The sequence below is a fragment of the Pelophylax lessonae genome (genome assembly GCF_965119305.1).
Source record: "Pelophylax lessonae genome assembly, chromosome: 2".
NCBI lineage: Eukaryota > Metazoa > Chordata > Amphibia > Anura > Ranidae > Pelophylax > Pelophylax lessonae.
This window is the reverse complement of record NC_138769.1, coordinates 86,889,434-86,902,440: the sequence shown is the minus strand read 5'-3', so window position 1 is coordinate 86,902,440 and position 13,007 is coordinate 86,889,434. Positions and strand designations below refer to the sequence as shown.

General features: G+C 43.8%; 1 protein-coding gene across 4 annotated transcripts in view; it reads left to right on the top strand.

Moving 5' to 3' along the window:
* The window catches only part of APP (amyloid beta precursor protein), a 413,913-nt gene extending 403,264 nt beyond the window's left edge, over window positions 1-10,649 (top strand). For all 4 annotated transcript variants that reach the window (XM_082247698.1, XM_082247697.1, XM_082247700.1 and 1 more), the window contains 2 exons: window positions 50-196; window positions 9,452-10,649. In XM_082247698.1, the coding sequence (XP_082103824.1) occupies window positions 50-196; window positions 9,452-9,553 (249 nt within the window). In that variant the 3' untranslated portion in view covers window positions 9,554-10,649. The remainder of the gene's footprint in view (window positions 1-49; window positions 197-9,451) is intronic.
* The last annotated feature ends 2,358 nt before the right edge of the window (window positions 10,650-13,007 follow it).

Here is a 13,007-nt window from a genome sequence, read left to right as displayed (position 1 = left end):
GGTTGTGGATTTGATAGCTATTTGAATAAAATATGTTGTCTATTTTCAGGTCTTCTTTGCGGAGGAAGTCGGCTCAAACAAAGGAGCAATTATCGGCCTAATGGTTGGTGGTGTTGTCATAGCAACGGTTATAGTCATCACACTAGTGATGCTGAAGAAAAGGCAGTACACTTCCATCCATCACGGTGTAGTAGAGGTAAGGGCTGTTCATATAGAATCTTGAATGAAGGCAGCCACAGCTCTAACCAGAGACCTTGAAAAACAGGAAGCCCTTTACTTTGTATTGTCTGCTTCTGTATGTAGCATTCTTTGCCACATTCATTGACAAAAAGCTGGAGAATCCTGTGGAAATGTAGATCTGCTCCTTACCTCGCTGTTAGCCCTCCCCAAGCATTGATAGGTTACGGATGCCCCTCATCGCTCTGTCTGCCACCATCTTCTCTGCCACTTCTTCCAAGGGTCCTGTCCCTCATTGGCCATTGGATGGGCACTTATGTTGTAAATGTATGATGTGTGCTTTACTCATAGACCAGCTTAGAATACAAGAGCCATGAATACACTTCATAACTACTTACAGGCATACCCCGTTTTAAGTACACTCACTTTACATACCCTCGCCAGTACGGACACAGCCTGGTCAGCTTGGCATGGCACTACTCCTGGTTTTTTTAACATTGGCATCTATAGGAAATCTCGGTCAGCTTGACATGGCACTCTCCCAAACCATAAGTGACAGGGATACAAAACGTAGGGAGCACCGAGAGGGGGCCCAGGACTACAACATATCCTATTTGTGGCTGACCAGCTTGCCTAGGTAATCTACCATGTCATAGTCCTGGATCCCCTTAACATGCTCCCCAAGCTTGGTGTCCTTGTCACTTATGGTTTGGGAGCAGTGCCATGTCAAGCTGACCAAGATTTCCTATGGAGCTAGTGTATTTTCATGCATTGAGAAATGAAAAAAGGTATTGCTTCACTTTAAGTACATTTTCGTTTTACATACATGCTCTGGTCCCATTGTGTACTTAAAAGTGGGGTATGCCTGTATTTCTGGCCTCTTTCAGAATAGGACATGTTTCAAATAAGCTCAAAATTTTCTTCCACTGGAAATTATTTTGGTGATCCCATTAGCAGGTATTTACTCCTTGCAAACCACATTTCCTCAACTGTACAGGAGATAGTGACAGTGATTTGCTCTTAAGGACCCATAAAATAAAAATGTTAATTTAAATGCAAATGAAAGCCTTCACAGATAGTGTTCAAACAGCTTCTTCTCTGGCTAGAGTGTCCTGGGTCTGATTGCTCTGAACTGTGAAGTGCTCAGAGCGGAGTGCCTCTGTAGGTTCAATGCTAACTAGAGGAGGTCAACGAACAGATGTTTGCTGATCTTCTGCCACTTTTGTTACTGACACCCATCATGATGGTCCTTGGCACCCAGAAGGGGCCAGGTAAACCTGAGACGCATGAAGTGGTCACTCCTACTGTATAGCCAGCAGGAGCTAGGAGAACAAATGTAAACAAACCCTCAACTACTATAGCTCATACTCCTAGAGCAGAGGGGGAGATCTGCAGAAAACCCTACTTTATTACTCAGTTTACAAAGTACAGGCAGGTACAGTCTAATTTCTCGACTGTAGGTGGGATTGGACTAAAGAGGAATTGCAGTTAGAGGGGAAGTCAAGAGAAAACACAGGTTCTCTATGGTTTCCTGTGTCACGAGGGAAGCTATCTGATTGGATGCTGCCACCCCAGGTGACTCTGGCAGCCATCTTAGGTCAAGAAGAGTCTATTTAAACCTTGGCCCCCATGCTAGGCAGGCATTCCGCATGTGGGTAGTGTAGAGACGGGTCACCCGTCTGACAGGGACTGTGATTAGTGGCAGGGAGTGGCCCCAGACAAGTAAGGAAAGGATAAGGACATGACATCCTTCCTGGAGACCTCCCCATTTGTGTACAGACTGGCCAGGCTGCATTCCACCCATCAAGACAGACCGTGCTTGCACATCCTGAGACCGTTTCAGCTACACATCACTCATACTTTCTGTGAGTGTTCCCAGTCCGGCTCCTTCCTGCAAGACTTGAATTATTGAATTCTGACACTAATACAAGTTCTGTAAACTCTGCAACTAGGACTCTTGAATGTTTACTGCCGCCCGCACCACGCTGCACCTCCCCACAAAAATAATTTTCCTGGAAACTACAACTTCCAAAACCATTTTGTGGACTGGCTCATGGTATGGGCAGTGCTTTGGATAACTGAAGATGCAGGCCTGCCGAACAATTATTGGCAAAACTTAAAGCAACATAAAAAAACAAAAAATATATTATACTGCAGCTTACCAATTCTTAAATGTGGCGGCTGTATTAGTTTCCTTTTTTTGGCATTTTTTCCCCTCTATTTTCACCTGGTCAGCTGGCCAGTACGTCTGTTATCTTAAAATCTCATTTAACAGAAAAAGCTGTCCAGCAAAAAAAGAAGTTAAAGGGTTGAGAAAAACCATTTTACCACTGACAGGGGTGCTTGCAATGGTCAGCTTTTATCCATTTATGAAAAACCTTGATTCTAGAAAGTTTTTTCTATTACAATAACTGATTATTAAGTGTTAGCCTGGGATTGAGCTTTAAATGGTTAGTCACTTATGTAAAGCCCATCTTAAATCTACTAGTCAATCTAGCACTACCCTCTCCATTGATTGACAGACAACGCTGCTGTCCAAATGTGGCACACTCCTCCATAGATAGTGGAGGAGTGAATGTAGTCACCCGAAAACAGGATTTGTTACTGGTCGATCACAAGATAAAAATAAAGGATTAAAAACTAGAAAAAATAAAATGCAACCACCACATCCAGTGATTGATCGAGTACAATATTTTAATTTTTTTGTCTTTGGGTTTAGTTACGCTTTAACCACTTGCCGACCGCCGCAAGTACATTGACTGCGGCGGTCAGCCCCTCCTGGGCAAAGTGACGTAGTACTATGTCGCTCGCCCAGGAGCCTGTAGGGGGCGAGTGTGTGCCGCCGGGGGCTCGCTCCCGCCCCCGCTCGTTCACTGAGGTCCCCGCGCGATTGACCGGCTGCTCCGATGTCCGCCGGTCACTCGTGATCTCCCGCTGGAGAGGGAGAAAGGCAGGCGGCTAATGTAAACAAAGCCGCCTGTCATTCTCCCTGATGTAACAGCAGAGATCATACGATCCTGCTATGTAGGATCGTAGGTCTCTGTGGTTACATCAAAAGCTACGCCCCTCTACAGTTAGAAGCACGCCCCTAGGGGACACACTTAACCCCTTGATCTCTAATAAAGTTAACCCCTTCCCTGCCAGTGTCATTTTTACAGTAACAGTGCATATGTATAGCACTGATTACTGTAGTAAAGTCACTGGTACTCCCAAAAGTGTCAAAAATATTAGTCAGGGGTCCGATCTGTCCGCCGCAATGTCGCAGTCCCGCAAAACAAATCGCAGATCGCCGCCATTACTAGTTAAAAAAAAAACAATAAAAATGACAGAAATCTTTCCCTTAGTAAACGCAATAACTTTTGCGCAAACCAATCAAAATACGCCCATTGCGATTTTTTTTTTTACCAAAAATATGTAGCAGAAAACAAATTGGCCTAAAATGTTAAAAAAATTTTGATTTTTACATTTGTTTTTGGGGGAATTTCATATAAAAAAATGTGAAAAATATTATTTTTTCAAAATTGACGCTATTTTTTTGTTTATAGCGCAAAAAGTAAAAATCGCACAGCTGATCAAACACAACCAAAAGAAAGCTCTGTGGGGAAAAAAGGACGTCAATTTAATTTGGGTACAGCGTCGCACGATAAGACGTTAAAGTCACGCAGTGCCGAATCGCAAAATAGGCCCTGGTTTTTGAGCAGCCAAATCCTCCGCGGCTTAAGTGATTAAGGTTAGAACTTTCATGAAGGCAATGGGTAGGAGACCAGTAACCCATCTAATAGGCTGCAAAAGTGACCAGTTCCCATGATGACCATGGGTCCCTCTTTAGCTCTCCTGGCCCCTCCCTCCTGTTGAGTGCCCCCACAGCAAGCAGTTTGTTATGGGGGCACCGAGCCGAGTAACAGCTCCGTGTCCATTCAAACATGGAGCCGTGACCCAGCCCTGCCCCACCCCCTCTTTCTCTCTCTCTCTCCTAATTGGCTGATTGACTGACAGCAGCGGGGGCCAGTGGTGCTGCGCTGCTGTCTCAGCCAATGAGGAGGGGAGTCCCAGGCAGTTGAGACACTCCTGCAACATCGCTGGATAAAGATGGACCTCAGGTAAGTATTAGGGGGGCTGAGTGGGGCTGCTGCACACAGAAGGTTTTTTGTCTTAATGCATATAATACATTAAGATTAAAAAAAAGAAAAAAAACTTCTGCCTTTACAATCACTTTTAAAGTAATACTAAACACACACTATTTAATTCACATTATCCTTTCTCTTTCTGTACATGGATGATGCCACTGTAATTATTTTAATTAAATAAACATGTCTAGGTACCTTCTTTCCTAATCGATATTTAGCGATCTTATGACCCATCTCTTTCTCAGCCTGTCTGCAAGGAAACGGTGGCAGGAGGAGCTTCTAATCCTCTGCTGCTGGAAACCTGTTAAAAAATAAAAATAAAACAGCCTTTGGAATACAGAGTAAAAATAAAAAATATCAAAAAGCCTTTTTAAATTGTCATACAAATATAAATTTGAAATCAAATCTTTAATATTTTTTGGCTATAACATGGTGTGGGCGGATTCAGACAGTCGTGGGCACACCCCTCCAGCATGTGTCTTAGAATAAGAGGGAGGTGAAGCTTCTATCAACCAAAATGTAATATCCTGCCTCCATCGTATAGAGCTGGTTAGGGGGCATGAAGGAGGAGGGAAGGAGTGGGCTGTAATTTACCACTGTATATACGCCCACGTGTGTGGCTCTGTACTCCCACGGGCTGCTCAGATGTGATAGGGAGGAAATGCTTAGGGTAGAAAATACACTGAAAACTGAGCATGTGCACTAACCGCCAACACTGCTCTGCAAAATCACCAACTGCAGTGGGGACTTGGGATAGGAGGGAGAGAGAGAGAACAGCGGGATCAACCAGGTTTTTTACAAAATACCGAAAATGTATTCCATAGTGAGTTAGTGTGAACCACATGTAATACAGCATTTATTGATTGGTTTTTAATTATGTGGGTTTAGTGATACTTTAGGCTGACCTTCATCTTTTGAAAATGCTAGTCGACCAGATGTTTTACTTACAGTACTTTCGTAGACACTGGCTTAGATCAGGTATTTAGATCAGGAAAGTAAAGTCAGAAGTCTCTAACTTTATTGCTGTTCTGGGACAGTAATTCAGAGTACTGTATAACAGGCAACTAGCATTTTCAAACGCAAGATCAGCAATGGTAGCCTCTATGACTCTTAGTGACATGTTTTATTTGAATATATGCTTTTTTTTGGGTCAAAGTAACTACATCTATCAAAATATCTAAAATGAATGCTCTTCCTTCTGCACCAGCAACCAGGCTAGTTCTCTGAGAAAATGTAAAGGTTGTATGAGTACTGACCACCTCAGAGCTGTCATAGTAGAACTATGGTAAAACTACATAATTACACATGTGATGTGGGCTACCTATGAGAGTAAGAAAAGAGACTGTTTTTCCTAGTATCCATGGGACACTTTTGTAAATACTTGTCAATCCTGCCAGTAGAACCAATGGATAGGGTGAAAATGCTGTCTATAATGAAACTGTTGCAGCATTGTCACCCGTACTACTGTTCAAGCTGCTTATTTGTTGGCACCACTGATAGCCCAATCAGTAGCCACATCTAGCTCTGCCCACAGCCTTTCATATTGAAAGAACATTTCTTCAGGAGCTTGCATGTACTAGGGAAAGGATGTAAAAAGCGAGCTCAGGTTCTCACATCCATTTCAGCATTGTCCAGCAGTTTACATGAGAAATCCAGCATTTAAACCACCTGTTCATTGTAATACAATAGAATCTAGAATCTTTAGATCAGCTTTCTCAACCCTTTTATTCAGAAGGAACCGATTAAATAGTTATGAGGGTCTCAGGGAACCCCTGCTTTAAATTATTTTATCTATAATTCACAGTAAAATGGCATGATCTGTAAGTGTGTTGAAAGTTTTACATATGGCATATCTAGATTATTAGTACCCTGAAAGCAGTATTTTACCACAAATAGTGATCAGTGGCGGCTGGTGACGTTTTAAGATGGTGGGGCGCAAGACCTCGCCCTTCCATTTTGACCCATCCCATTTCTAAGAAGCCCCACCCCTTATAGACTCCACCCATTTTGTCCCCTGTATTTTGCTTGTGTGAACAAATTCCCCAATATATCACATATTAAGGGGTCCATCAGTACTAGTATATCCCATAGGGAGCAGGGGCCCTATTATGGGAGATACTGTGAGAGACACCTATTATGGGATACACTGACTGAGAGTGGCACAAACCCCCTAGCCCAAACCCCACAGTACAGGCCCCCTAGCCCAAACCCCACAGTACAGGCCCCCTAGCCCAAACCCCACAGTACAGGCCCCCTAGCCCAAACCCCACAGTACAGGCCCCCTAGCCCAAACCCCACAGTACAGGCCCCCTAGCCCAAACCCCACAGTACAGGCCCCCTAGCCCAAACCCCACAGTACAGGCCCCCTAGCCCAAACCCCACAGTACAGGCCCCCTAGCCCAAACCCCACAGTACAGGCCCCCTAGCCCAAACCCCACAGTACAGGCCCCCTAGCCCAAACCCCACAGTACAGGTCCCCTAGCACAAACCCCACAGTACAGGCCCCCTTTCAATGCAGTGACCAGCGTACATGCCCCCTTTCAATGCAGTGACCAGAGTACATGCCCCCTTTCAATGCAGTGACCAGAGTACATGCCCCCTTTCAATGCAGTGACCAGAGTACATGCCCCCTTTCAATGTAGTGACCAGTATACATGCCCCCTTTCAATGTAGTGACCAGCATACATGCCCCCTTCAATGTAGTGACCAGCATACATGCCCCCTTCAATGTAGTGACCAGCATACATGCCCCCTTCAATGTAGTGACCAGCATACATGCCCCCTTCAATGTATTGACCAACATACATACCCCCTTCAATGCACAGTGACCAGTATACATGCCCCCTTCAATGCACAGTGACCAGTATTGCCAGCCCACTAGCCCAGTACAGCCAAGGCCCAACTTAGCTCTCCCTATCACAGCACAGTGCAGCCATGCATGCATTTCCCGCAGCACTCTCCAGCACCATCCTCCATCCATTGCCACTTGCCAACCCAGTGAGCCCATACTAGCCCAGTACAGCCAAGGGCAGGCCCAACTTAGCTCTCCCTATGCACAGTGCATGCACCTCGGAGTCCCGCCGCTCCCATACAGTCCCGGTGCCTTGAAGCCTTCTCTTGCCGTCGGTCGGAAACAAACGTTCTGGTCCTCCGGATGGTCACGGTCAGTGTCACTCCAGGACAGTGACAGGACTCAGCTCAGCTAAGCTTCTTGCGGCCGGTGCATGCGAGACTGCGAGCGCCGAGCAGCGAAGATGAATTCGGGCGGATACGAATCCCAGTGCAGACTCCTCACGCGGCTCTCCTCTCTCTGCGGCTGCGCCGGCGGGTGGGAAGGACGTGACGCCGGGGCGATGCACCGCCCCCACGCGTCACATGACCACAGGACCGTCCTGGGACGTCCTCCTGTGATTGGTCCAGGCTGGAGTCTGGACCAATCACAGCCAGGAGTCCAGTAAAGTGGGGAGTGTCTGGGAGCATTGCTCTGCGCCCCGGTGACCCCCAGAAGGCCGCCAATCGGCGCCTCTGTGCGGCTCACGTGGGGTCAAACCCCCCCCCCCCCCATACCCACCACTAGGTCCGGCGCCCCTAGTGGGCTGAAAATGGACAATTTTTTTTTTTTTATCTTTCTTTCTTCTTTTTTTTGGGGCGGTGGTGCCCCTGCGCCCCCTATCGGCCGGCCGCAACTGATAGTGATGGCCAAATAAAGACACAGACTGTGAAATCTGAACTATCCCCTTAGAATAGCAATCCTTTCGAAAGTATCCCCTTGCATTGATGTTCAGTGGAGGAATGCCCTCTTATATTGGTGGTCAGTGAAGGAATGCCCTCCTATATTGGTGTTCAGTGGAGGAATGACTTCCTATATTTGTGGTCAGTGGAGGAATGACTTCCTATATTTGTGGTCAGTGGAGGAATGCCTTCTCATATTTGTGGTCAGTGGAGGAATGCCTTCTTATATTTGTGGTCAGTGGAGGAATGCCTTCCTATATTTGTGGTCAGTGGGGAGGAATGCCTTGCTATATTTGTGATCAGTGGTGGAATGCCTTCTTATCTTTGTGGTCAGTGGAAGAATGCCCTCTTTTATATTGGTGGTCAGTGGAGGAATAACCTCTGCGGGAACCCTTGTTGAGAAAGCCTATTATAAATGGACGGTAGACATCTAAGGGAAAGTGCCACAGCTCTCAGGTACATGAGTAGGATTCTTATAATGGAACTTCACCCAAAAGGGGGAGTTTTGATCTTCCTCCTCCTCACCCCCTCCTCTGCCACATTTGGAATACATTTTTTGGGGAGGGGAGCTGGTTTTGACCGGTACCTGCTTCCACTTCTGTTCGGATCGCCGCGGCAAATCCGACGGAAGTTCTATTTCTCCACTCCCGGTCACAACCTTCTTGGACACGTCCCAGTTCCCAAAAGGCAGCTGTTCCATTCACAAAGTGCAGTGTGGCTTGCGCATAAGCAGTGGGAAGCCAGCAGTGAAGCTGTATGGAGTCATAGACTGTTAAGAATCCGCTCAGGTGAGGACAGCGCTGGATCTTTGGACAGGTGAGTGTCTGTTTATTAAAAGTCAACAGCTACAGTTTTCATTTTTGCTGTACTGCATGAAACTCCTCTTTAAAGGAGAAGTACAGCCAAAGCTCAATTAGATGTATTTCTCACGTGGATCACAGGAGTGCAGTTCGTTCTGCACTCTTGTTACCCGTTATCAGCCAACTGCGGGCTGAACCAGAATGTCACAGAGCCAGTTTAAACTGGGGAAAGATCTCGGCCATCTGGTTGGGATCCATCCAGGAGCCTGGACTGGCACCTTGCTCAGCCCCTCTAAAAGCCTGAGCCAGCCTCTCCTGCCCCCTCTACAGCCCAGCGCCCCAGTGAGCGTGGCAGGCAGAGCAGTCATCAGCTCTTTGCTCACGGAGCACTGAGAACTCCGCCATCAGCAGTCTTTGATTGCTCAGTTCTCACTACAGAGCCGGCAGGGAACAGATGCAGCAGTGAACCGATTTAGGTAATATGATTTTGAATAAAAAAAAAGAAAAAACCCTAATCGTCTTTTAAGTTTTCATTGATAAAGTGGGTGTTTGTACAGGTTTTGCTCCAGGACCTCCACAAAATGAAGTTACCCATCCGCTGTGTTCTTTTCACAGGTTGATGCTGCCGTGACCCCCGAGGAGCGCCACCTGACCAAAATGCAGCAAAATGGCTATGAAAACCCAACCTACAAGTTCTTTGAACAGATGCAGAACTGAGAACACCACAATAGCCTCTGGTTTCGGACAGCAGATTGATTGCTTCACTGCCCATCGGTGTTCCACTCTATACATATATAAATATAGAAACAGAAAATTAAAAAAATAAAAGTCATGTTGAGAGAATAATACAAAAAAAGGGAAAAAAAACACTGTTTTATTATTTACTCATTTCCGCCTTTTGACAGCTGTGCTGTAACAAAAGTAGATGCTTGAACTAATAAACTTAAATCTGTAATGTATTCTCTTAACATCTCTCTGTCTTTACATAACATAATTCGATGAATGTTTTTGTGTACTGTAAAGAGAATAGCTGTCTTTAATCTAGTGCATGAGTAGCTGCCTCTCCTGATTATTTATCATGTAGATCCTAAAAACCGGTTGTATATTATTCTTGTGAGTTGTGACAAAAAGAAAAAAAAAAACAAAAAAAAAATCAGTCCTGGTTAAAAATTGCTTTACAAACGATTGGGGATGCATTCTTCTGTGTATGTGAGGTTTTTGCTGCTTTTTTCTTTTCCTTTTTTTTTCTTATTGCCTAATCATTTTTTCACCTCCGCTATGCATTTTCAAAAGTAAATCGAAATTTATTTTTTATTATTATTTTTTTTAATTCCATGCTCAATTCTTTTTTTTTTTCCTCTACTGTGTTATTGTACAGATTGTACTGCTGTGTTTAGTGGTGTAGAAAATCATGAAGATTACACATTTGTTTTTTTGTGCCTGTTTTATGTGCACACTTTAGGAGTTGCAAAAACAGAATTAAAAAAAATTGAACAAAAAAAAGTATATATATAAATATTTTTTTCTTTTCCATGTACCTTTGGAGCTTTAACCCCATCAGCGCTGGATGGTCCCGGGGACACAATGTGTTTCGAGATCACCTGGCTTTTACGGGGTTGTTTGTTGTGTCTCTGATAATTCTAAGCACTTTTTTAAAGGAGAAATAAAAAAGTGCCCTGCTGAAAAAAAACAAAATTAGCAGAGATTCCTTACAAAATGACAACTTTCTGCTGGATGATTGTACAGAATCATTGCTTATGAACTAATAGCTTTCTACACTGTGTTACATAAATAAATTTAAAAAAAAATCGGATGTAATGAGCATTGTGTTTTTATTTCATAACAATGATTGTTAAAAAGAAACAAAAAAATGAAAGTAGTTTTAGGCGTATTAAATCTGATTGATAATTTCTTGAAACTCAAGGCCATAAGTAAAGCAAACCCCCACCACATGCACATAGAAATAATTTACCTATGTAACATTTAAGAGTCTTCAGGCCAGTTCAGTAATGTCAAATCACCTTTTTCCAGTGGTGGTGGAAGGCAGTTCTTACTGCTGCACTTATGGAACAATGCAGCGATACTCTGAGGCCTGAGTGCATGATGACACCAGCGGGAGGGTTGATCAGTGATTGCATGGGCTGAGAGGAAGTGGGTTGAATAAAATTGACCGTTATTCAACATGGCAGATTGAAAAACATCTCATGTTGAAATAGAAGTATGGCGGGGCAGGGGAAAGCTCCTGATTGGGTGAGAATATTGTAGCAAAAGGTGTATTTATTTTTATTCTTTAATGGACATGTTTTTTCTGGTTGGAGTTCTGATTTAAAGTGGTATTGAACTCCAGTTTTGAACTTGGTTCAAAAAAAGGGGGATATGTGGAACTTTAAATGAGGCAATGACTGGGTAGGGTCATATGCCTCCATCCCTGATACAGATAAGGAGGGAGGTTTGGGACTTTAAATGAAGCACACAGCTATAAAATGATGTAAAAAATCAATGTATAAAATATTTATTGGTACATATACACATATTGAGTAGTTTCAAAATACAATGAATAAATAGTATTGCTTATTAATCGCACATAGTGTATATATATATATATATATATATATATATATACATTAAGACATATCGCCACACCATCATGTTGTGGGTGAATATGAAAGTAAAAGAGAGGGGGCAGCAAGAGGGGGGGGGGGGGGACTTTCAAGAGGGGTACCGTCATTGGACCAATACAATAATCAAAAAATATAAAAAAAATATATTTTATTGAGAGAACGCACCTTCCTTTTGAGTCTGTCTTTTCTTATATCGTGTTGTGGGTGTTATAATAGCACTTTTCCACTGCAAGTACCGGCTCTGCTCTACTCGGCCCTGCTTGGCCCGGTTTGCTTTTCCACTGCTGGTACCGCATGGTACGGTGTTGGAACGGTCTGGTACGGTTTGGTATGGTTTGCTTTTCCACTAAAGTAGTACTAAAGTTAAGTGATTGGGATAACAACGATTCTCTGACCAATCAGTGGCTAGTAGTGACTGCATGCAAAGGATTGTGGGATATGGTACCGGTATGGTACCTCTTGGAACCACAATCGAGGTCCTACTGTTTTAGACAGCCGTACCGTTCGGTTCCATGCAGTGGAAAAGCACCACCGTACCGAACCGTTTCTACACCGTACCAAGCGGTACCAGCAGTGGAAAAGCACAAAAGCGAGCTGAACCGTTCGGTTCCATGCAGTGGAAAAGTGCCATAAGTTGACCTATATCCTAGACCAGTGGTTCTTAACCTTGTTGGAGGTACTGAACCCCACCAGTTTCATATGTGCATTCACTGAACCCTTCTTAATTGGAAAAATAAAATATGATTTTTTTCAAATTCAAAACAAAGGTATATATTTATACATAGGTGCAAAAAATTAACATAACCATTAAAGAACAAAACCATTAAAACATTATTTTCACACTTAAGGAAGTGTTCTCTTAGTTTTGCCGTTGCTAGACTAGAATTGCTCAACTTGGCATTGCAAATCATGCAGTTAGGACGCTGACTCCCATCACGTTCCGTTATACATTTGAATCCATATTGTACATATTCGTCCGACCACTTTCTTTTTTTGCTCGACATAGTATGAAGGGATTAATATTGAGAAAGAAATCACACGACGTACCATCACGACAGTTACAATTCGACTACTGGGCGCGCCAAATTCCCTGCAGCACAGATAGGCCAAGCGATGTTGCGTGATCACCTGCAGCCAATGAGCGGGGCGTGTCATCACGAATCATATGAGTCGGGTGTGTGTCTTGACCTCTGCCGAACCCACGAGACTGACTCACCGAACGCCTGGGGTTCGATCGAACCCAGGTTAAGAACCACTGTCCTAGACAGTTTTGAACTTGTACCTACAGGTAAACCGATAAAAGGGGCAAAGTGATTTATGGACAAAACTTCTCACTTGGCATCATCACTTATTCGTATTCACACAGCGCAGCTATATTAGCTTGATTTATATTTCATGCATATTGTATTTTAGGTTTTTGAGTGCAGCTGTAAGGATTAGTAATCTTTTGATTCATTTCAAATATTTGGGAAAGAACTGAGCACAGTTTTTATTTGCGGATATTGAAGCTTATAATAAGGCTTTCCTGTAGGTACAGTGAATATCTCCTA